The sequence below is a fragment of the Periophthalmus magnuspinnatus genome, chromosome 5, assembly GCF_009829125.3.
Source record: "Periophthalmus magnuspinnatus isolate fPerMag1 chromosome 5, fPerMag1.2.pri, whole genome shotgun sequence".
Lineage (NCBI taxonomy): Eukaryota > Metazoa > Chordata > Actinopteri > Gobiiformes > Gobiidae > Periophthalmus > Periophthalmus magnuspinnatus.
Window position 1 is genome coordinate 26,301,631 of NC_047130.1, and position 23,835 is coordinate 26,325,465.

The following is a 23,835-nucleotide window of genomic DNA, read 5'->3' on the forward strand; positions in this document are numbered from 1 at the left end:
CATAAGTCTGGCTCTGTTTCAATAGCTTTTGTTCTATAAATGCAATGTTAGATGCAACAATTGGTCGATTATTCAGCTCTTTAGCAGAAATATTTGATCTACAAGGACACATGAGTAACAGGAGAGGGATCGATTGGAGCGATATCCTCTCACATGTGATGTCGGGCCATGACTGCTGGGGGTGGCTCACACTGCAGCGATCCGTCTTCATTTCATCGCAGCATTTGGAGGTATCATGTGGGAGAGTGAGATAATGCAAACCATGTGCTAAACTGAGGCTGCTCACTGCTTTCTGATAGAACTGCTCACTTTATCATCAGGGAAAAGTCCAATATTTTCAGAACTTGGGGGGAAAACATTGGAAGAAAAGGTTTCTCATGTACATTAATTATATTTATCTCCACCAAAGGACGTTACGTTTCATATCTAAAGTGGATAAAAAGGGCCTTCTCCTCTCCACCTCTCCAAAGCAAAGTTATTTTATCAGAATTGAACATTTGCAATGGGCCTTGAAGTCTTATTGGCAGTGGGACATTAACAGTCAAGTTGATTTTTTGGAAATAATCTAATTGTTATCACTAAAACGATTCGTAGTTGAAATGTGGTGATGTCTAATGATATTTTGTCTTGTTGATTTAATCTCAATGAGCTCCAAATGTGTTTTTATCCCTAAAAGCAGAGTGAAGGCCACCAGCTGCACGGCGTCTGTAATCAGCAGAGTAACAATACAATTAACCTTTCATTTTCTGACTCCACAAAATGATGATTTGTTTTGTTATATAAACCGTAGTATTTATCTTCGGTCTGGCGGTGGATTAGCGCTCAAGGTGTTCGGGAAAGAGGGAGAATTTTAAACATAAAAGGGCAAAACGTGCATTCTTATTGTAATTATCCGAGGAAACGCTGACTCAAAAGGAGCAGCTCTTGTTGTTTTTACAGGACGTCACACCAGCAGCACATGCAGAACTACACCTGAGCTTCTAAAAGTTGATTATTTAGAGAAATCCATCTCTCTAAATGAAATAGCTTTGATGGGTGTGATGGTGGGCAGAGGGAGTCAGGTCGCCGCTGTCAGGAAGCCACTAATTACAAGTTGGCGGTGAAAAAATGGTTCTTTGTGGACTTTGCTGCAGCGATGATGTGAGGATGGACAGAAACATTACACCTGCAGAGGTTTTGAGAAGTACCAAGGTAAATAAAGGAAGGCACTGGAGGAATCTGGAGAAACTGAAAAGCTGCATTCTCAGTGGAGGATATAAAGTGTGTGGAATGTAGACGGGAGGAGAAAGGATCTGCTGGTTCAAACGTCGTATACAGTCTTTTCTCACCTGAGCGGACACTTCTGGGTTTATGTGAATTGGTTTCCTCAGAGTGTGTGTTAAAATAGTAGTTTCAAGCGTCCTAATAACACATAAGCACGTACTGTAGCGAGAAACAACTACTGTTTATCGCACGAGAGAATCACAGGTTTCGCCGTTACTTCCGGAGATTTCAGATTCCAGATGGTTTTCTCTGCCCCAGTCATTGTCGTGTTGCGTAATTGTCTATAACTTAAAGTGATGCCACAAAAAGTTGAACGTAATTGAATGTATTTACAGCTAAAAGTGCTGGAAAAGTCTGAACAAGTAGTGCACAATTTGTCCAAAAAAATCACATCTTTTGGACTCTTTATTTACACAGAACATTTGACAAACACGTCCATGTCTAAAGTGTTGCCCAGTGGAATAAACTCAGCTCGTTACCAGAATTAGAAATATAAATTAATGCAAATAAAATGAGCATAATGAACAGTGCTCGTGTGCTGTATTAGTCTAATTTTCAAACTTTGCTTTTACAATTTGATCAATGCCAAAGCTCCCATCTCTAATCTGCTGTTTCTGTCGTCGTTCTCACATTGTTCTTAAGCATTACCCATGATCCTGTTTGTTTTATCATTGCTAAAACGCTGCTAAACCAAAAGTCTAAGTCCTAAAGTCGACACATTCAGCCGTAAAAATGAACACGCCATTTACGCACTGCCATTTACTGATTTCTGAAACTTTTACTCTCATGATCGCCCTCTGCTTTTGTAAAGTCCTGAATATGCTTAACAGATCATCTTGTGTTTGTTTTGGACTAATAAAACACATATTTTAATATAAATTCTAAGTAGGAACCTAATAGTAAATGTCAGAATCGATTCAACAGGTGATCCTTCAACTGCAGTAACAGAGAAGCCGCTGTTATGACGGCGCTTTCGGCAAACTATTAATCAAACCGTTACAGAAACAGTGGCTGAAATAGAAAGAAGGGCTTTATTTGAGAAGGAATTCAGACGGATCCTTAGAAAAATGTAAGGAATCTGATTACTGAGGTTGGTCTGTTACAAAATCAGCAGAGAAAACACTTGAAAAAAAATGTTATTTCCAAGCACATTTGACATTTTGTTTAAGAATAGAAGTATTTTATAAGTAGAATGATCACGATTTGCGTTCGTTATTAGTCACTGCCAAGTAAAAATATATAAATACAGTTTAGCAGCTCAGTTTTCAAGCAGTAATAGATTCAAACGTTCAGTGCACGTTGGCTGACGATCTGCAGCTCTGAAAGGCGGGGCTCAGTGGACGATCGAGGCCAAACGCAGTAAAATTCTGAAAGATTTTGGCCCGATGCAAAGCCACACAATATATAGAAATAAGGAATTGCGATATCCATGTAGTTTTCTATGATATGTATAAAAATATCACCTGCTTAAAGTCCAGATGTGCTTATTTTACTGTCACTGCCTGAGGGCTGCTAATCCAATCCAACGAGACAGTTACGTGTCAATAAATCCATGGTTTATTGTCCGTTCATAAGACATTCATGTTCTGGAGCAGCGTGTGAGACAGCGTGAGCCCGTGTCCAGATGCGATGCAGATGTGCACAGATGACATACTGTACGTCTGAGAGGCAGCTCCGCAGACGGCGCTCTGTTTGTCCAGACTGACTAATGAGCTGAGGTGTTCTCTCTCCAGGGCTTCACGTGTCCTCAGACCTGGAGGATCATCACTCTCCAGTCATGGGAGACACGGCAAACAGTTGGATCATTTGGAACATCCATTTTCTTTTTGCATCTTAGGCATTTTGCAAAAGCAGTCATTTGTCATTTTTATCATTTCATATCATTTTTATCTCTTTATTCAACCCGGTGTTTGTCTCAATACTGAAAATATTGGACGACTTTGCCCCCCCAAGAACCTGAATATCCCTTTTGCACTAGAACAATCAGTGTGTTCCAGTGAGTTTGTGACTTTGAGAAGATTGAGTCAGATAAAAAAGTACGTGCAACTTCGACAGACGTAGAGCAGTGGAACCGAAAATCTAAGGAATCCATGGTAGAAAATGTTTCAGCTGTACTCACTGGACACTGTTTTTGTTGTGTCTTTGTGAAACCGCTGAAGGATATCTTGAAACGAGGATGCTCCGTGGGTCACTCATCTTAAAGCGCCCGACTCTATCAGAGCGGCTGCTGTTTTTGCCGTTTAAAGATAATATTATCTTGTGTTTTTGTGGATATAAATAGCTCTGTTTTTCACTGCTCCATAGATAATGTCATAGTTTTGGTTAATATCTGCCCCAGAGTTTATTCCCATTGCACAAACTTTCACATGTCTGACCTTGTTTGTTCATGATTCTGATCGATCTAATTATTGTACAGCTCAATAACACGACAGCAGCTGCCAAACACTTACAAAATATTGATTTGATTAAATAGAGGTTTGAAAATGAAATAAAGCTGATGCAAAATAATGACACAAACATCAAACACAAACAAGAAAATAAATAAATGTCTGTAATGTAGTTTAGTTCATGACATGGGCCTGTTTTTTGAAGCTACAGGAAAAAAGGACTCTACTCACCTTTTTACCCATGTTGTCGGCCATCTTAGGTGTTACGGCCAAATGATTCCCCCTTAAGAAGGTTCCGGGGCAGACCACTACGCGCTGAGGTGGAGGGGTGTCAAATATTTTAGCTTTTTGCTCATCTTACTCACGTTAAAACTGATAAATTTAACGCAGAGCTCCATTTTCAATAAGCAGTTTGAGTGAATAAAGATGTAGACTGATTTGTTAAAGGAAAATTTTAACAAGATTATTGAGTAAAATTGGTGTAAACTTCCCTGTGCTGCAGAGTGGACTCAACCAATTAAAGGAGGAGCTCTATAAAAGAAACAAACCTCAGTCTGCTCAGAGGAGATGCTGCGCGTACAGGAGGTGCCAGGATGCTGCTTTTTCCTTTAAATGGTCTTGTTTTAGTAAGTATTTTTGGTGTCGGGACATAAAAGACGCTCGAATCTGCTCTGTTCCTCATTAAACGGCTAAAGTTGCTATCCGGGCGCACAAACAAATAAAACATTTCTTTATAAAACCATCACAATTGCATCGCTCATACATATTTTTCACATCGAGTCCTTGGTTAATAACTTCTAATCACATGCAAAAGTCTTTTCCTCTTACAATAACCATAGTCGTGCCCGTAGAAACATCTGCGCACATTTATTTCACGCACGTGTCCGGGGCCTGTCCGTTCAGCCTTCCATGTGACTCTACGTTCGCATTTATTACACTTTTGTTCCTTGTTAATCTCATAAATAGACTTGATTTCGCTGCACATCTATAAAACAGACACTACCTCAGATCAAAGCCGGTTTAAAGTCAATCCTCCACGTTCTGCCATCGCAAAACCCCGAAGAAAAAAACAATTAACTTAGCTATTTCCCCTCAATTTGTTTTACAGAACTCCTTTGATGAATTATGCAGATGAGAGCGCAGAATGAAGTTAGCGAAGTTTCCAAGTGGGACCTAAACGGCAGTATCGGACGTACTTCTGAATGTACACGCCGCTGAATAGATTAGCATAGTTTAGGCTTACGGAGGTGAAAACATAAAGAGAATAAAGCGTGCTGTTAAATCTGATCTGAGTAAGAGCCATGTGGAGCTAATTCTGTGATGGCTCCGTGATTCGTGAGCGGAGTAAAGTCCAAAACAGGAAGCCGCGCGCTGTAGTTTAATGTTTGCAAATGTGTTCCTTTCCTCGCAATATATTTGGGGATGACATAAATTAGGTTTGTGTTCTGAAATTGGAAAAAAAAAACAACAAAACAAAGCTCTTTCATTTCACTGCTGTAAGAATAAGATGAATATGCAAATGGTGTTAAGCCGCTGGTGCAGACTAATGTGTGGATGAAAGAAAGGCTCATACTGTACATGTGTTTATCAGAGTGCAGGATGTTAAGACGTATTTGTTCAAACTGGAGCAGCTGTCGAAATGTGATTTGTGATTTTGTTTTAACAGTTCATCACATTTGCTGCCCCAGAAAACAACCTGACCTCTGTGTGATCATCTTTTCAGTCTGTTTCTAAACATATGTTGTTCTCTTACCTTTTTTTTGTTTTTTTTTCCATTGCATATGCTGCTATTTAAACCTGATACATATCCAGTTCTACTCTGTGCGTTTAAAAAAAAAAAAATCCTCATAAAACCTGTGTGTCTGGAGTTGAGTTTTACCTCTGGGGAATGTGATGAAATGTTGAAGGCGCCTTTGAGACCTGCTGGAATTCACCGTGTGTGTGTGTGTGTGTGTGTGTGTGTGTGAGAGGGCTCCTGTCGACTCTGTGCGATGGAGTTCGTGTGGAATAACAGTGTTGGGAATAAGTTTGGGGATATGTCTGCAGGTGGGGCGGAGGATGACCTCGTCCAGAGCTGCTGCGTCGCCGGGCAGACGTGGGCCAAACAGAATGAGCACTGTGTCGATATGCCGTCCCTCCACAGTGACAAGGACTCTATATGCAGGTGTGTGTGTTTATACTTTAGGTTTACCTGGGAGAAAGAACACTCTTACCACAGATCTAGTAAAAAATAAATAAATAAATACTAGTACAAATATTAATGATGATGATAATGATGATGATGATAATTAATAACAATAGGTTTTATTATATCAAGAACATTCTTACCACAGATCTAGTAAAAAAAATAAATAAAATAATAATAATAATAAAATAATAATGATCAAAATAAAAATAATGATAATAATATTAATAATAATAATAAAATAACAATAAATAAATAAAATAATAACAAAAAATGATACAATTTAAAATAATGATGATTAAAAATAATAATGATAATAATAACAATAATAATAATAATACAAAATAATAATAACATAAAAATAAATAAAACATATAATAATAATAATAATAATAGGTTTTATTATATCAAGAACAACTACATGAATGTTAAAAAAACACAAGTTATAGTAATAAGTTATAGATCTTAAAGTGATCCCCTAAATAAGCTTGTCCATAACAGATAAGTCTGGTGTGGTTAGTTCAGTTTGTTCAGTTTGTTCAGTTTGTTCAGTTTGTTCTCTATTCTCAGGCACATGTTTTCGACCCGAGCTCCGGGGAACGTTGATGACATCAGCTGCAAAGTGAACAATAGGTTGCATGCAGGGAAAATATTCGTTCATAGTCATAAAGTGTATTTTCCTGTTTGTTGCAGTTTGGCTCAGAAGCAGTGCTGTCTGAGCTCAGTGAGGGAGATCCAGTGTGAGTCTGGAGTCACCGCCGCCCGAGCGGGGAGCCCCTGTGATGTGGACCAGGAAGCCCCATGTCCAGACGACTCCTACCAGGCAAGTCCCAGTCCACCACGAGTGCCAAAACAAAGACACTTTTTCCTTTGCAGTTCATGACTCTGCCATGTGGTTATGAGAGAGGTCCATGGACATGACGCGAATCAGAGTTTAAGACCTCACTTTGTGGTCGTATGTGTCGTGTTTATTGTGGCGTAAGGTGCTGAGCAGATTTATCCACTGCAGGAGGTTTTCAAGGATTGTTAAATTCAGATCATTTAAATAAACTTATCATTAAAGAGTTGGGTGCAATTCATTAAGACTCTATGGGTTATATTCTGTGTTGTGTCATTAGAATTAATTTATCACTTTGAAAATGAATCAGAGAATATTTCATCTCTGTGTTTTCGCGCCCAGAAAACATAAGATTGCGTCTAAAAATGCGAACTAATATTTAACAAAAATCCCTTTGATTCACAGAAGAGAAATTACGTAACTCTTTAGAAAACATTACATTTTTAAGATTACATTTATATAACACTGTTCTACCTCTACTGGACTCAAAGTGTTTTCTGTCAAGGAGCCAATGAGTCAGTGAGTAAAAGCTTTAACAACTGACCTAATGTATTGTTGCCTGGTACACACGGCTCCACTGTAAATGTCAGCAGGAAGAGGAAAGTTGTACTGTATTTGCCACATTACCATTGTGCAATGAAAAAGAAATGAGAATGTTTCAGCAGATTTGAAAAGATAAGTTGGAGTTACTTTGGCTTGTGTCATTAAATATTCCATGAGTTTCTCCTTGTCCATAGTAGATTTATGAGTAATTGCAAACAGGCTGATATGTTTTGCCAAAATCCCTTGGATCCTGTAAATACTTCCATGTTAGAACGTCTCTGTCCTTCAGCTGTCTGCCCACACCAACAGTACTTTATTTATATTCAGATGTCATACCAGGTGCTTTGAGTTTTGTGCTCCAAATACTTCTAAAAGGTTGTTGGTTCAAATCCAATCACAAACACACTAATTGTGACTGACTGTTTGTGGCCGCCTGAGTTAAATGAAAGGATCTGAACAAAGACAGTGTGTGTGTCCAGGTGTGCTGCGGCTGCTGTGCCCTGGGTCTGCAGGTGCGTCGTCAGCGTCTGAGCTGTGACAGTCACCATTTCCTGGGTTATCCGTGTGGACATGTGTTTCTGACCTGCTGCGAGGACGAGCCCGACCCCAGCCACACCGTCCTGTGGAGTAAACACAGTGTTAGAGCCACGACAAGACCCAGGCAAGGTACAGGCCTTTATCATAGTATTTACATGTACTGCGGCTTATATACGATGACTATGGCTTTATATACATGTATTACATAAAATACTGCTACTGAACTACTACTGCAACTTATCAGTACTGTGTAAAGGCACATTGTATTTCTGTAACACAATTTGAATGTCGGCCTAAATGATAAAATAAAAGCTGAATGTGATACTGTGATGGTTAACCTATCAAAGAAATGGGGAAATTGAGAAAAAGCCTTTTCATTTCAAAGAAAGTCGTATTTCTTTTCACTCTATTGTTTCAATCTTGGGGGGATTGTTGTTTTACTTCTCTATTATTTCTCAGTTCTCCTCCATTGCTCAGCATCCTTTCTTTGTGGTAGAGGATAATGACTTTAAAACTGTTGTTGTTGTTGTTGAAAGAAAGTTGTGTTCGTCCAAAATATTGTCCAACATTTTCTCGTCTCAAATGTTTTTTCTGAACAGACAGGCCACATTTGCCCATGTGCAGTTTGGCTGGTTGGGAGGTAGAATGTGAATGCAAAAATGCACCAGAGCTGGGCTCAATTATTACCAGATTTTGGCTCCAACTGTCTTTTATTCATCTACTCCCGACTCTGACATCCAGCCAAAGGCACATACGGTAAAGCAGCTTTCTGTAGGATATGCACAGTGTAACAGTCTCTGACCATATTACAGTCCAGAACATTAAGGACAGACTGAGGAGGGACACAGGGCTGTCCTGAGGCCCTGAGGTCCTGAGGCCCTGAGGTCCTGAGGCCCTGAGGTCCTGAGGCCCTGAGGTCCTGAGGCCCTGAGGTCCTGAGGCCCTGAGGTCCTGAGGCCCTGAGGTCCTGAGGCCCTGAGGTCCTGAGGTGAACACAAATATGAACGTACTTTTTCCTGCAGTCTACACATGCAGACGTACTCTTCAAAGTGTCAGCTCCAGTTTTCACAGGCAGGTGAATGTTTTTAGTCTTATAGGATTTTCATTCTTGTGAACAGATACGCCAACTGTAAAAGTGTTATTTAGAATTTAATTGACATTGGACTGATTTGTCATGGTCAGGTTGAGCAGCCTGTGTCGTGGGATGAATCACATTGTAGGAATAATCGATTTTATGTATTTTGCCTTGACTAAGAAAATAACAACAGTTTGCACTTTGTGTGAATATATAAAAACACCCACTATGCCGTCATTTAAATGAGATAAACACTCATTAATCAGTTTTTACTTCATTTGAACATTTTTGTTCACAGAGATCATGCACGTGGAGATGCAGAGTCTTAATTCTCTCAGTTTCCTTCTTGTTCTGATCTTTGCTCCTTTGATTATTTGCAGCACATGTCATTATTCAGGCAGGTTGTTAACTTAACATGTGACTTAACACCAGACATTTGGAACGTCGTGCACAGCTGGGGTCGTTTTATGAGAGACAATTGTATCTGAGGTAAAAGTCCTAAACATCACAGCTCTGACGTGTTTTTGAAAAGTTTAATAGGCTTTGCTCTCACCACTGACTGTTGACTATTTTCTCTCTTTAAAGGTTTTTAGATGATGTCATTTTGTTTGGAAGGTTATTAACCTGCACAAAGCTGTAAATGCTGCGTGTGAAGTCAGTCTTTATGGATGAAAAAAGGATGTAATTATTTCCTATGAGGGGATATGTTCTCAGTCTGTGACTCACTGCTTTTTAATTAAAAAGCAAACATTCATTCGACTCAGTCCTTTGAATGTAAACCACTGACTGTGAGGAGAAGGTTCCGGAGCGGTGTTGTTGTGCCCTCTTCTGTGAGGTGTGGGGACGGGGACAGGTGGATAGAGCTCTATTGTTAGGGGCGTGTGTCTGCACAGAGTGAGGCTCAGATCCAGTATTATTCAACTTCAGACTGAACAGACTAAACAGAGACACGAGTGAGACACAGATTTCATGATTGATTCATATTTTTGGCACTTAGACACCGGCAGGGACAACGAGCATTCTGAGGGACATGAATAACTAGAATACGAGATGGAGTCTCGGTCTCCCCACGGCCTGGACACAGATGGTGGAGCTGAGACACTGGTGGAGAGCACTGAACCCTGCAGAAGAGATTATGCCACTGAGGAGGAGACGGGGAGGTGGAGGGTTACATTAGCTTGAAAACATGAGTGGAGATTCCTGCCAGACGAGCCGTGATTGGGGGGATGCAGATGAGGGAAGAATGGGAGGTATGAGCCAGGGCGATCCAGGCAGGTGAGGCTGCAGGTGGAGGAGACACACTGAGGCAGAAACAAGGAGGGGACTGATGTGACGAGAGTCGAAGCTGCTGACAGGGGGAAGTCTGAACCTTTAGATATAAATCTTTACATTTACCTTTAGGAAAATACCATAGGGTCAATGCATTAACAACTGTATCTGTGATAATGACACTGAATGTTTCAATCTAAGGACAAGCAGATTAGTTTTTTTTTAGATTCATTTGATAACGACTGTCTTAGTTACACTTTTATTCTGTCTTGTGGTTGAGCACTGTCCACAGAACCTGACCCGAGCACTTGTGACTGGTGCTTTCTTTTAATGATGTAATTTCGAGGCTGCGGTCAGAGCAAACATGTGAATACCAGCGAGGAGCAGATGTCGTGCTGTCGGTTCATATCAGTTCCACAGAGTTAGAGCACAGATACATTAAACAGGCGTCTGCTGTTGTCTGTAATTTGCATTGTTCTCTCTGCTCCAGTGTTGAACAGCCCCCTGCCCAGACAGGCCCTGTCCATCTCTGCCACAGAGGAGGCGACACACACACCGCAGGAGGAGGACGGCCTGGACCACTGCCAGGTGTACGCGGGGCAGCTGTGCCAGCACACCTGCACCAACACCTACGGCTCCTACCGCTGTGGCTGCCACCAGGGGTACTCCCTGCAGCCAGACGGGCACTCCTGCACACCAGGTCACTCACACCGGCAGGATACTCTGTGCTCTCACTCTCTGTGAATCATGTTTCATGTCATGCACCAAACATCACTGTGTAAGAATAGGTTTAATTTTGCTGTAAAACTGTAAAAGAAAAAATGTTTGAGGTACAAGAAAAGCTGATCAAATGTTTTGATCATTTTAGGCAGGTACAGACGTCTGCCTACATTCCTCTTGGTATTCTGTCATGTTTAGTTGTTTTATTATGAATTTATACAGAGAAAGTGCTTGTTTGTAGTCATCTCCTTATGATTACTCAGCAGTTATATTCCAATTGATTTCATTATCATACAGTGATGTGGCTCTCGAGCTCGGGCTCATTAAAATTCTCAGGAAGATCAAACATAATTTATATGGAGACCTCTCTGCCTCATGCACTGAGAATAAGGACAAAAAACATGCAGCTCAGGACAAACGTTGTGGCCTTTACATTTGGAGATCCAGGATTAAACCGGGCAAACTCTTCCAGATTAGATTCTCATGTGGCGTCAAATCCAGTGGAACTTTCCAAATTAAAGGGACCGTGTCTTTTCACAGAGAGCCCTGACGAAGACAACAGAGTCACAGAAGATGACGGATATTTTGAGACTAGCACCACCAAGACCTCCACCACCACCAGCACCAGCCCAGTTTACTTCAACCCATGTGAAGGTAAAGTCACTTTGGCTCATAAAACAGCAGATATCAAAAACTAAATAAATGCTAAATAAATGTCCTCACACGCTACACAGTGTAAGAACTGAATTATTATTTACAAATAAAAGTGATTCAACCAAGATTAACACATCAACATCTCTGCTACGAGTTTTATGGAACTGTATTCATCTTTCACTTTGCTCTAATTAAAAACAAAGTGAAAATGATGATCTGACGAAAAATAAATGACATTTTCTCAGTGATTCCAACCAAATCTTCCAATACCTGGTGTCTGTGTCTCTGTTTTATGGAGACAAACCTCAATGTATTTGCCTAAAAACTTTACAAAGTCAAAACACTGTGGTGGTTTGAAACTGCAGGATTTTTACTATTATTATTTGCACTTTGTTATATTCTCACGTGGACACACTCTGGCTCTTGTAATCACGCATGGCTGGACATAGGAGAAACAATGAGTCAGGAATTAAAAGTGGCAGATCTACCGTTCATCGTCCGTGTAATTAAACGGCACAAATATTTCTGACTATCTGGAATAACCCTGACCTCTTACAAAATAAAAGGAAATTACATTTTCCTTCATGGTAAAATAAGAGCATAACCGTCTGCAGCAAATAAATGACAAAGGGATATTTATTACATTTAAAGATCTCATGGCACAGATAACTCATAGAATGTACACAACTTAAATATATAATTAACTCCAAAAGGCAATACATTATTTCTGTAGCAACAATAAGTAACTGTTTGAAATTGAACAAACCCAGACTGTTCTAAACGATGATTCAGCCTCGTTCCCCTTTTCCCATCGGGAGAAAGATTCAACCATCAGCTCTGACAAACCATTCTGGGTTCAAGTATTAACAGTGTAAAATTATACACAGAGGACATTACACAGGGCAAAGAATGTGCATCTGAAACATGTCCACAGCGTTCAAATAGTATCACAGATGATTATGTACATGCTCTGTGGAAATGTGCACAGATACAAAGGTTTTGGCAGAGGATTTGTGAAGAATTATCCATTTGGTTTTCCCTCCCAGTTCTGTGTCCTGCATCCCCCTCACTGTGTCTGTCAGGAGACTTTGGTTTACTCAAGACTGAAGTAACTGTAGAGCCTGCACTCTTAAACTGCTTTATGCATCACAAAAATATATATATATTCTGGTTAAGTGGAAATTCAGAGAGCAGGTCTCCATTGCACAATTTATGACTGTGCTCGATGGAACTTATTATCTTAGAGAGTGGATCTGTATCCTCATAAAAACAGCTAACTCAATTCAGCTCTTTTTGGTCCTCTGTAATCAATAACATCAGAGGCTGGGACAGAGGGACGTCTTTGGTTGGAGAAGAGTGAGCTCTGGGCAGGAGACACTGTGGGTCAAACTACTGCTAATGTCTTTTTTCACCTTCACACAAAGTAATATATGACTAAAACTGAATGTATATGTGATTAAACTTCATAATTTGACTATGATTATCATCCTGTGCTGGATTGTAAATCCCACACCTGGGGTCGGCCCTTGTGCACAGACATGTGTCTTTTACGATGTCTGACCTCAGCATATTTCCCTTAATCCTATTTATAATGTTACTATTACACACCTAACATCAAAACTATTATCATTTATCTTTCCCTGTTAATAAGACTCATCTGTCAGCTCTTAAGTGATGTTTTTGAATGTCACTGTGATGTTTGTGAATATTAATGAGACCTGAAATATTAATCAAGTATTAATAAAAAATAAATAAATAATATATATAAACAAAGTACATTAATAGTCATGGTGTGGTGTGGGTTCTTGTTCTGTGTTGCAGACAGACGCTGTGGTCAGAAGTGCAGTGTGGTCGGGGGTCGTGCCCTCTGCTCTTGTCTCCCAGGCTTTTCTCTCATGACTGATGGACGCACATGTCAAGGTACGAGCTCAGTATTTCACATGATGTGACCATAAGGATTTCGTTTATTAACCTGGCACAAGTCAGACTGTTAAGTGCAGCATTGATTTGTGTTTTATACATCGATCTGGGATCGGTCATGACATTAGTTTCCCTCTAAATCTTAATGCTACAGTGCGACTGGTCCTATACGTCCAATTCAATGTTAATTTAAGCAGCAGAAAGTTAGAAAATCACTGAAACCATCATCCGTCAACAATAGACTTTCAGATTCTAGAATATGAAGGTATAATACTGTCACTGGGGTCTGTGAAAAGCTCCAGGTGTGAGATCCAAGCGATGGACGGGTGATAAAGTTTAGGGACGGGAAAGAAAATTACAGTTGCCAGTGTCTATCAGATCTGAGCATTATCTGAACACACTCGATGAACGAATGCAAAACTGTCCTGAATGTTTCAAACTGTGCCTTCCTCAGTACATTTTCAGCTCTGAAACGCAGCATTTGTGCCCTCACCTGCAAAATGTGATCCTTTTCCTCTGTGCTGGTTTGCCCTTTAGAGACTGAAAACTACAGCGTATAAAACCCTTCATCAACCTCCCACATCATAATCTCACATCGCAGCAGTAAATGTAGCCTTTAACACTCAGCAGCCATGCACACCTTTGATAACCGGAAATCCTGCAGTTTGAGCGTGCTGTGTACCATTTCATTTATTTGACACACACACACACACACACACACACATTTACACTACTGGAAATTTCAATTTGACATTTAAACTGGAGACTGTTCACGTCATTTGTATCGTGTGAGGAAGTATTTCTGTACAGGCTCGTTGTCAAAGTTCTGGGCGATGCCAAATTGTTTCCACATGTGGGATCTGGGTGGGCAGTGTGTACGAGATGAAGGTACAACAGAACATCCAAGGTCCTGTCCAGTAATTAACCTCAGCAGATTTTGTTGATATTAATCTTTACTTTGCTTTTTAAAATCTGGGCTACGTCCTCAGAGGAACGACCGGTCCAACAGTCCAAGTGGAATATTTAGACTTCTGTCGTAGTAAAAGACAAAGTTAAAGCTGTTAAATCTGGACGAAAAGTTGTAGGAGTGAAATAAAACAAAGCACAAAAACCATAGAACAAAGCACCAAAAATATAGAACATAGGACAAAACTTATAGAACATAGCACAAAAACAGAGAACATAGCACAAAAAATAGAACAGAGCAAAAACCCATAGAACAAAACACAAAAACTCATAGAGCATAGCACCAAAAACATAGAACATAGCACAAAAAACACATAGAACATAGCACAAAACAGAGAACATAGCACAAAAACATAGAACAAAGGACAAAACTCACAGAACATAGCAGAAAAACATAGCACAAAAACACAGAACATAGCACAAAAAACATAGAACAAAAACATAGAACATAGCACAGAACAAAGCACAAAACCCATAGAACAAAGCACCAAAAACACAGAACATAGCACAAAAACATAGAACATAGCACAAAAAACATTGAACATAGCACCAAAAACATAGAACAAAAACACATAGAACAAAACATAAAAACATAGAACAGAGCACAAAACCCATATTAAGTCTTCTTTTAGTTTTAGGCTTTCTCCTCTTATTATTGATTTAATTGTTATTTAAGTATATAAGTTTATTTAAGTATATAAGTTTATTTGGTAGAAACGTTATTGTCCAGATAACTGCCTCAGAAGCATTTTCTTCCACGGGCCAGAGCTGAATTGGAAGAATTGTACCGATCTGTCTGAAAAACTCTCAAACCTTTAATAAAAATCCCCAGTGTCGTTCTTTGTTCGTTGCTCAACACTGAAACACAAAATTTGACACATTTACGTGTTTGATGGACAGATCTGGAGGAGTTCTCAGAATCACGGACCATTTCACGGTTCGTTGGTTTTGGATGATTTCAAACGTCTTAATGACGCTCTTCCCACCAGGACCTTCAGTGTCGTCCAATGCCGCAGGCTGTGGACAGAGTTATTACATTTGCATGGCTGGAATCCTGTCTCCTCTGTTCTGATACCAATCAAACCACACACCGCCCACTTTTAACTGAGGAACACAAGCTCAAAGGTCATTCAGGTCCACCATAACAACTCCTGACGACGTTTTCATCTCAAATGTCTTCTAAAAGTGAGATACATAGTGAGATATTTGATATACGCTGCAAATCGTACGGCCTCTGATACTGGTTTATGAACCCTTGGAAAACTAAGTAAAATAATCAAGCATAGATTTATTTATATGTCTGTCTGAATTGATTGGATAAGACAGGCTTTTTGATACAATGTGCGCTGTTTTAGACGAGGCATTGAGTCCGGGGGTGAAAAATAACCCTTACTTTATAAACCCTTCTCCTTTCAGCAAAGCAATCATGCTTTTTGTCAGAAAATAGCCTCTTTGTTCCATTTTGGCTCACTTCACCACTCACCGCCGTATGTGGCAGTCCGAGGGGAGCGGGCGCTGAATGCATGAACCTTGAGGCATTTGTGTTTTGAATGATGCAGTGGAAAATGCAGCACTAGAGCTGAGCGGTGGGCTCGTGGACACTGTCCCCTGTGCTGAGGACAGAACAGAGGGTCTCAGGAGGAGAGCAGTTCAGATTCATTCATGAGTTTGTTGAATGAGAATGAGGAAATGGTATAAGCTGTGTTTTTGTCAGGTTTAGTTATGTTTTTTTGTGTTATTATGTGCATTTATGACATGAAATAGTTTATTTTTAAATGGTGGATATTATATTGGCTCATAGTCTTAATGTTTTATGCAACTAATCCTGATTATTTAAGCACTGACAGTAGAATTTCAAGTGACTTAAAACAGTGAAACGTGTGTTGTCCTTCGATTTCGCTTCTGCAACGTCACAAGTTTTATTTCCATCCAGTGTTGCATTAATGTTTCACCTGTTGCATTGATGATGGTCGAGTCTGACGCTGCACAAAGCTTCTCCAGCACAAAGATTCTCAGTGGGGTTAAGGTCTGGACTCTGTGGTGGACAATCCATGTGTGAAAATGACGTCTCATGCTCCTGATCCACTCTGTCACAATTTGAGCCCGATGAATCCTGAATAACCTGGTCACTCAGTATATTCAGGTGTCAGCTGACCTCATTGTTTGAGCACAGACTGTTGCTGAACCTAGACCGGACCAACTGTAGGAGAACCGGATCTATTTGCTTAGTTAAATCCAGGTGGAGACTTTTTTTTGTGTGTATATTCCACTGCTTTATAGGTAAGTGTTGGCCATCCGCACCAAGGATTTGATTTAATCTTTAGATGTTGTCATGTTTTGGACAGAGCCGTTTGATCGAGAAGCTCTTTTTACTGCAAAAGTTGTAAAAAGATTAGACAGTCAGATAAAGCGTCTTGTTACTGTTATGGAATATTTGCCACAGGGGCCTGGGTGTTTGTATCAGTCCCTGGACAGGACATCACGCTGCATGTTAGAGCGCGTGTGTGCTGACAGACAGGTCTGTGTACGAGGTGATGCTCCCAGAGGAGAAGCTCAGATGTTTCTTTCACATTGCAGAATCTCTGTGGACAACAACACTCAGTACTCAAACTCCCCGGAGCCGCAGACTCTCTAAAGATCCACAGCCTGAGCAACAAAATGCGAAAATATGTTTTGTTTTGTCTCTAAGCTTTTGCATAGAGGAATGTAGTAATATTTTCTATCACGTTCCCAGTGGATTGTGATGGATTCCTCGCTGATGTTTAAACCAGGACTTGCAGCGTGTCCCAGAATGAGCACAGATGCACCAGATAGAGTCGACGACTAACAGCTGTCCTGGTCCAGCGCGATCGGAGAACATCCCACTGATCTTCTAGTCACTGTTCTGCATGATAAGAAGTCCACTGATGCAAAAATGAGGCACCAGTGTCGTAAATCAACATGGTTAGTCCGATACAGATTCAAAAGCTCTCAACTGCGTGACGCTAACGACAAAAACAGAAACATTTCGCCAGCACCATATCATATTAATTAGTCATGGGATTTGCAAAGCTGCTCCTGTTCAAAGCTGATATATCTGGTTTCTCGTGCACAAATACACGGTGTTGATGCAATGATGGGAATATGAATCACAATGCAGCTTTACCCCATGTTTCTGAAGGGAATTATTTAACTCGGGAGCTAAAATAGGTCCAACACGTGTCCTGTCAACTTTATATTTTTACAAATTGATATAATCTGATGGACGGCCTGTTACCTGCTGCTCTCTCCATAAAGATCTTATTGTTTTTGTCTTAAATGTAACCCTGGATGGCATTAAAGAAGACGTCTGCAACATCCGTGGGTCACTGTGCTATAATTTGCACGCTTTAAATTGCAATATTTATAAAACTCGTCAAAATTACTTCATAAAAACTGCAGTGGAAGCTGACGGCACCGTAAAAGTCATCACAACAAAGAGCGGTGTAGATGTATTTTATTTATTTTAAGTGCATATTAATCAACATGTCAACAAACAGCATCAATGTAAATATGCCGGAATTAGCACAATAGCTACTTGACAACCGTTGTCCTAAGGCAGGTCAGAAACAGAACATTTAGAGAAACTCAGACAAAAGTGAACATAGACATGACGGAAAGTGAACCACAACAGACCATTTTCTGAGTTTAAGACGCCCCAAGAAGAAAATAATCTACCTGTGTGAGCACGTTTGATCATTTTTCAACCAATTTCAACAAGATATCGCCCCTCCTATGGATAACATTTCATTTGTGACACTGTGAATCCTACATGTATCACCGATTAAGAAAATAAAACTGGAGAATGGAGTAAGTACAGAGTGGTGGGCGTGAAAAAGGAGGTTGGCGTGTTGAAAATGAGTGATAAAAGATGGTTCAAACATGCATGAATCACTCCAAATATAACTATGAGAGTGTAAATGAGAAGAGGAAACGGCTACAGCGTGGATAAAAGCTCTGAAAAGTTCATTTAGTGTAATAGTTCTGCTTTTTTTTGCTCAAAACTCATGCATTCTCCACAGATCTATTTGATTAACTTTGCCTGGCTGGTGTCACCTGGTGGTCTTCATGAAGATAAATGTTTCATGTTTAAGTTAGTGCCGTACTAGAACATTCCAGGCAAAGAAATTACATTTTGAAGCATAAAGAAACCTGTGTCAGATCAACCTGAGCTTTAGGCAACAGTTTGATGAATTTGATCTTGATTTTGGTGAAGATCTTGGTCCAGGATCAGGATCAGGAGTGTCTGGACTGGGTGTTTTTTGGGTGGTGCAGAGTGTTTGGAGGAGGTTACAGGTTGGAGTCTCACAGTGGTCCGTGTTGTTGCAGCCGTAGACGCCGGGCAGCACTGCAGACGGGACTCTCAGGGCTCGCTCGTGTGTGTCACCTGTGCACCAGGACGTCAGCTCAACAACGGACGCTGTGAAGGTGAGTCAGTATAACAACAGCAACGGACCTGGACGACTGAGGGACCAGGACGACTGAAGGACCAGGACGACTGAGGGACCAGGACGACTGAGGGACCAGGACGACTGAGGGATCAGGATGACTGAGGGACCAGGACGACTGAGGGACCAGGACGACTGAGGGACCAGGACGACTGAGGGACCGGGACGACTGAAGGACCGGGACGACTGAGGGACCGGGACGACTGAGGGACCGGGACGACTGAGGGACCGGGACGACTGAGGGACCGGGACGACTGAGGGACCGGGACGACTGAGGGACCGGGACGACTGAGGGACCGGGACGACTGAGGGACCGGGACGACTGAAGGACCGGGACGACTGAGGGACCCGGACGACTGAAGGACCAGGACAACTGAAGAACCAGGACAACTGAAGAACCAGGACAACTGAAGGACCCTGAAGGACCAGGACGACTGAGGGACCCGGACGACTGAGGGACCCGGACGACTGAAGGATGTCGACGACTGAAGGACCAGGACAACTGAAGAACCAGGACAACTGAAGGACCCTGAAGGACCAGGACGACTGAGGGACCCGGACGACTGAGGGACCCGGACGACTGAAGGATGTCGACGACTGAAGGACCAGGACGACTGAAGGATGTCGACGACTGAAGGACCCGGACGACTGAAGGACCGGGACGACTGAAGGGACCGGGACGACTGAAGGGACCGGGACGACTGAAGGGACCGGGACGACTGAAGGGACCGGGACGACTGAGGGACCGGGACGACTGAGGGACCGGGACGACTGAAGGGACCGGGACGACTGAAGGATTACACAGACGTACCAACAGAATACACTCCATAACTATTGATTAATCCAATTTCCAACTTTTTTTCTGGTATTTACTTTTACAAAAACATAAATTATAACCGGAGAAGCGTCTTGGATGAGCAGAAAAACGTCTTCACTCCTACTTTTTTCCAGTTAACAGATTAAACTTCGGCATTTACTATGAATCAGACCTGGACGACTGAGGGATTACACAGACATAAACTGTAACATACACACGTTTTGTTCATTATTATTGATCTAAAAAAAAGCGTTTATAATAGAAAAAAGGTCTATTGACAGTTTTATTCCTGTTTAAAACTGCAGATCTGGAAAAACCCACGTGTTTAAAGCCACAGTAGTGCATTTTCATCATGTTTTTCTATCTATGTTGTGACATTTTTGACCCGGAGACAGATTATTATTATTATTTTTTTTTTATATAATTACATGATTGATTTTGACTGATTCTATTTTATCGTGTCTTACAAACAAAAAATGTCGAGTCCTTTAATATGTTTATAAGACGCCATTAAAAAAAAACACAATCAAATACAACAGGCCAGTTACAAACACCAACAAACTCATCTGCCGCTTCTTTAAGACTTTATAGAGAAATTAAGGGACTTATAAACATTAGAATGAAACGACCGTCTCATCAGAACATCTCAGGGCAGTGGAAGAACGTTTCATCAAATAAAAGATGTAGAAATTCATCATAAAACGGACAAAACAACAAAAAATAAGCTTCACTTTCCACTTCTCCAACTCGCATAAACCACAGAGTCTTTCTTCTTCCGGGGTTTGGAGTTAGAGCTGTGGGCGGGGATAGGGGACAGGTGAAAACAGACATTTCCTGAGCACTCAAACCTCAAAATGCAGAACAATCAGGATCGCTCAAACTCAAACATGCAGCGTCCGATTAACAACGCGGTTTGAAGCATCTGAATAACCCACAAAAACACAGTCCCGGTCCAAAATGAGGGTCAGTAAAATTGATTTCTTGGAGATGTTGTCTGGGTTGTAGTATTAATAACAGCGCGGCCGTCTACACCAAACAACTTACTGCAGATTTGATCAAAGCTCCACATGGCGTAATCTCATTTTGTGGCTCATTTGTGCGGCCATTTTCACATCCAGCTGCACCGCTTCACCCCGAGGCTCTTTGTAACACACTGAAGACTGTTCCTGCTATATCATCCTGTCCCCTCTATTGTTTTCATCTAATTTGATCAGAAAATAACTGCAAGTCATTTGTCCCCGAGCGTTCCTCACGGACCCATATTTCTCCATGTGTAAAGGAGAATGAGTTTATATCCACTGCAAACTCCAGGAGAATAACTATCCCCAATACCCAGAGCGCAATTTGTAGTTACAACTTTTAATGACCTGGAAAAGTCTTGGAAAATTATTCTCAACAATGTAGAAAATGTAATATAATTCTTGGGATATGACCAATCCATCTTTGAAGAAACAAATGGGGGAGAGCGCGAGCATGAAGACCCAGTGTGCTGTGGCATTTATCTCAAAAGACCAGATATAAACTGTGAGAAATTGGCCACGAAAAAGAAAAAAGTAGCAAGACAAGTTCTCCAATAAAACTTCATCCATCCCTTCCAGATTCAATAGCTGTCAAATTACAAGTTTTCCGAGTTAATTGCAGAGTTGGATGCAGTGGTATTTCTGCACATTTTCCTCCAATATTGACAGGACCTAATGATGGTCTATTCACTGGTTTATTCGTACATTGAGCCACAGTGACACCTACTGGCAGCAGCTACTTAGACTGTAATAATAATAATAAAAATAAAATAAATAAATTGATTAATAAAAAAATTATATGTAAATAAATAATAATAATAACAATAATAGTAATAATATATAAGTAAATAAAATAATAACAATAATAAATATATACATTAAATAAAATAATAATAATAGTACATATAATAATAATAATAATAAAAATAATAATAATAAAAATAATAAAAATAATAATAAATAAATAAATATATATATATATATATATAAATACATTAAATAATAATAGAAATAAATAAGTAAATAATATAATAAAAATAATAATAAATAAATATATACATTAAATAAAATAATAATAAAAGTACATATAATAATAATAATAATAATAATAATAATAATAATAGTACATATATAATAATAATAATAATCATAATAATAATAATAATAATAATCATAATAATAATACATTTATTTTTCCAGATATTGATGAATGCAAGTTACAGACTCATAACTGCGGAGGGAGTTTTGTGTGTGAAAATACCCCAGGATCCTTCCGCTGTCGACCTAAACTCAAATGCATCACTGGATTCACTCAGGACCCTCATGGAAACTGTATCGGTGAGTTAACAATCGCACTGCTGATAGTGAACATGAAGGAGCAAAGGTTTGTTATCCCTGATTTGAATGGTCCTTTATGTCCTGTTATTGCACAGATATAAATGAGTGCAGCGGTCGGACAGATCCGTGCAGTCCGGGCTCCCACTGCATCAACACCGTGGGCTCTTACACCTGCCAGAAGAAACGCATCACCTGCAGCCGAGGTTATCACGCCAACGCTCAGGGAGACGCCTGTGTCGGTGAGGAGCAGGGTCCAGTCCTGTGAGATTTCATCAGACAAATAAGGTGTAATTGAATGTAGGTCCAGGGTCAGAGCTAACGAGGACCATTGAGACCTGGTTATTATGTCCCTGTGCTAACATGCAGTGAATATAAGACAATATATTAGAGAGTTTTCATAACCTGATATCATCAAATGCACAAAGTTTACCATGGATAGTTTATGCAAAGACTCCCCCAATCAAGAAAAGAAAAGAAGCTGAAGAAATGATATAATATCCCTGAAAGTAGAAGTGGAAAGTTATTTTTTTTTAAATTTGCAACAACTTTACTTCAATCTAAAAATCTTTATATATCGAAAACAGCAAATATTGGTTATGGTCCACAACAAAGAGACAAATATTGGACATTTTATGAGCTGAAAATGTCCATATCTGACCGTCCTTAATGCTCTAGAACAGGGGACTCCAGCCTTTTTCCTCCTGTGAGCTGCTTTTACAAAACAAAAATGTCAAAGAGGTGGTAATTTTAGAGGATGCAAGAAATTGAGAATATATAAGAGCCACAGAAAGCTTTAGATGAGCACATAGGCACAGTTAGATGCGTAAAACATAAACCATTATCAGTGTATTACTGCAGAAAGTCGGGCATCAAATTGATATAATATGAATAACAAAAGTTTGATTAATTACCATCATCAAACAAACATTAACACCAGAAATCTTTTTGGCGAGCTCCCTGTAATCACGATTGTTCGCACAGACGTGGACGAGTGTCAGGTGGGGTCTCATCACTGCGGAGCTGCTCAGATCTGTCACAACGTCCCGGGATCGTACCGCTGTGAGTGTCAGACGGGATACCAGTACGACGCCCTGCGCAAGATTTGTAACGGTGAGAGTCACTGAGGCTGCGGGGCGGATGAGGACACTTGGACCCCTGATGGTATAACACTTTATAATGATGGAACTATGGTGGTATTATAAAGTAAAATCCATGCAATCTGCAGCATGATACCTCCCTGGAATCATGTCTCAGTTATTCAGGGAAGAGTCCCGAGCAGCAACACAGGTGCAGCTGGAAAAGATGCTACTTTAGTTATAGTTTTTTTGTTTTTTGTTGTTTTTTTTGCATGGTATGATGTGGTTTGCTTTTATCTGGACATGGACAGTGCACAACAACACATTAACCTTAAAAAAAAACAAAACAGGAAAGATGTTTGGTGCCATGTTATTGCAAAAATACAAATGTCCACGTGTCGTCCCAGGACAGGCTGATGTTTTTTTGTTTTGTTTTTGTTTTATTTATTTATTTCGAGCACATGTATCGGGTTCACTTAAAGTACATTACACAAATTCATCCTTATATAAGCTTAAAAAGAAGTGGGAAGAAGAAAACTTATTAAATCCCACCCCTGTCTTCATTTAAAACATAAATTCATGTTAAGTAAGAAGAACAGTTAAATGTAAGTAGAGGAAAGACCTGTAAACTTATGATATATACATTAAATACAACACTTAAATACAACATTTCTAAAAACGCCCTGCGCAAGATTTGTAAGTCACTGAGGCTGTGGGGCGGATGAAGACACTTGACGCTTTATAAATGATGTAACTCTGCTG

The 23,835-nt window shown here is 40.2% G+C and overlaps 1 protein-coding gene across 1 annotated transcript in view; it reads left to right on the forward strand.

The window, feature by feature from the left end:
• fbln2 (fibulin 2) overlaps positions 1 to 23,835 on the forward strand; it is a 31,463-nt gene that overhangs the window by 4,188 nt on the left and 3,440 nt on the right. The window contains exons 3-12 of the mRNA XM_033967283.2: positions 5,697 to 5,814; positions 6,529 to 6,658; positions 7,696 to 7,882; positions 10,588 to 10,797; positions 11,358 to 11,471; positions 13,293 to 13,391; positions 18,705 to 18,803; positions 21,860 to 21,997; positions 22,093 to 22,236; positions 22,979 to 23,107. Of these exons, the coding sequence (XP_033823174.1) occupies positions 5,697 to 5,814; positions 6,529 to 6,658; positions 7,696 to 7,882; positions 10,588 to 10,797; positions 11,358 to 11,471; positions 13,293 to 13,391; positions 18,705 to 18,803; positions 21,860 to 21,997; positions 22,093 to 22,236; positions 22,979 to 23,107 (1,368 nt within the window). The remainder of the gene's footprint in view (positions 1 to 5,696; positions 5,815 to 6,528; positions 6,659 to 7,695; positions 7,883 to 10,587; positions 10,798 to 11,357; positions 11,472 to 13,292; positions 13,392 to 18,704; positions 18,804 to 21,859; positions 21,998 to 22,092; positions 22,237 to 22,978; positions 23,108 to 23,835) is intronic.